This window comes from Bos indicus x Bos taurus, chromosome 3 (assembly GCF_003369695.1).
Source record: "Bos indicus x Bos taurus breed Angus x Brahman F1 hybrid chromosome 3, Bos_hybrid_MaternalHap_v2.0, whole genome shotgun sequence".
Lineage (NCBI taxonomy): Eukaryota > Metazoa > Chordata > Mammalia > Artiodactyla > Bovidae > Bos > Bos indicus x Bos taurus.
In genome coordinates this window covers 17644777-17646153 of record NC_040078.1, presented here as the reverse complement: position 1 = coordinate 17646153, position 1377 = coordinate 17644777, and the positions used below count along the sequence as shown (strand labels likewise).

Below are 1377 nucleotides of genomic sequence, written 5' to 3'. Positions count from 1 at the left end.
ACAAAGTTTGAGAATTTCTTTCTGTTTGCTATACTAATTATGTTTGAGCCACTGTCCTGCTGGAACAAGTATGGTGGTGATGCCAATGATAGTAGTGATGCTGGTAATGACTAAGACAATGATGATTTACTGCCTCGCTAAGTGCTAACTCTGCATCTAGCAATGTGCCAACTAAACTAAACACATTCATTTAATTTGTATGCCCCAGACGAGTGAGCAATATATCTAAGATTTTCCCCACTTTTTAGTAAAGAAGCAAAAATCTTGAGGAGTTTAAAATTTCTCAAATTAATCAATCTTCAATTAAATAAGTAATATGGATTAGAAATTATATAAATATAACCTGTTATGTCACTCAAAATTCAGGCAACAATGATTGTGAGATCCTGAACCTTGATATCAAAGAATACAAATAAACCACAACAATTATATAGTATTGTTAAAAGCAACTTTTAAAATAAAGAAAGCATTTTTAACATCACACAAAGGAATTCTACTTTATTCAGGAGGTAGAGGATAAGTAACAATTTCCCAGCCTGTAGAAACCCCTGCCCAGATGACAGACACAGAAGACAGTGAGAGAATCCTCTGATGGGACCCAGGAGAAGAGCTGCTGTTCTTCCTTCTGAAGCTCTGTGATGCTTTCTTGGGCACTTCCAAGAGCAAAGCAGTATAGCAACCTCAGAAAGGAAACCTCTAGCTGTCTGAAATCGCCACAGGCATATTACTGGCTGAAGGGTGGAGAAGCTCCTTCTGTATCCATGATGGGATTTGAAGAGAAGGCAAAGGTAGAGCTGTGGAGCTAGGTGAGTCAACTGTCCTTATCCTTTCCTGATCCAGATAAAAGCTGATGTTGTTACTTGCACTTGGGTGGGCACTTCTCTTGGCATTGTTGGGGAGGTGGCACAGGAGGGCATTTCTGCTGGCACTGAGGAGGTGGGCATGGCTCAGGGCACTTTGGAGGTGGGCATGGCTCAGGGCACTTTGGAGGTGGGCAAGGCTCAGGGCATTTCGGTGGGCACACTACTGGAGGTGGCTGGCAGGGCTGCTTGCACTGCTGCTGCTGCTGAGACATCTTTCTGGAATCTTAGAATCTGAAAGAAATTACATGATAGTGTTCACAAGAAGGAATTCCTAAAGAAGGACATGGCAAAAATTATGTAATACCATCAGCTAGGAGCCAATCTCTAAGAATGTGCTTTAATTTCTTTAATTCCATTTAATGAATTTCTGGCTTGTCTTGCTCTCTTAGGAAATTGTTTCATCAGCCTAGAGAAAACCTTCTCTTTGCTCATACAAATTTTCTAAAGAAAATATGTTTGTTTGAAAGAACACAGCAGTAGTTTTTTTTTGTTGTTGTTGTTTTTAATTAAAACA

The 1377-nt window shown here is 39.9% G+C and overlaps 1 protein-coding gene across 1 annotated transcript; it reads right to left on the bottom strand.

Moving 5' to 3' along the window:
- Positions 1-469: 469 nt before the first annotated feature.
- LOC113890442 (small proline-rich protein 2E-like) lies at positions 470-1089 on the bottom strand. The gene has a single exon (XM_027538327.1). The coding sequence runs from the start codon at positions 1073-1075 to the stop codon at positions 857-859; it is 219 nt and encodes a 72-aa protein (XP_027394128.1). The 5' UTR covers positions 1076-1089; the 3' UTR covers positions 470-856.
- Positions 1090-1377: the final 288 nt, after the last annotated feature.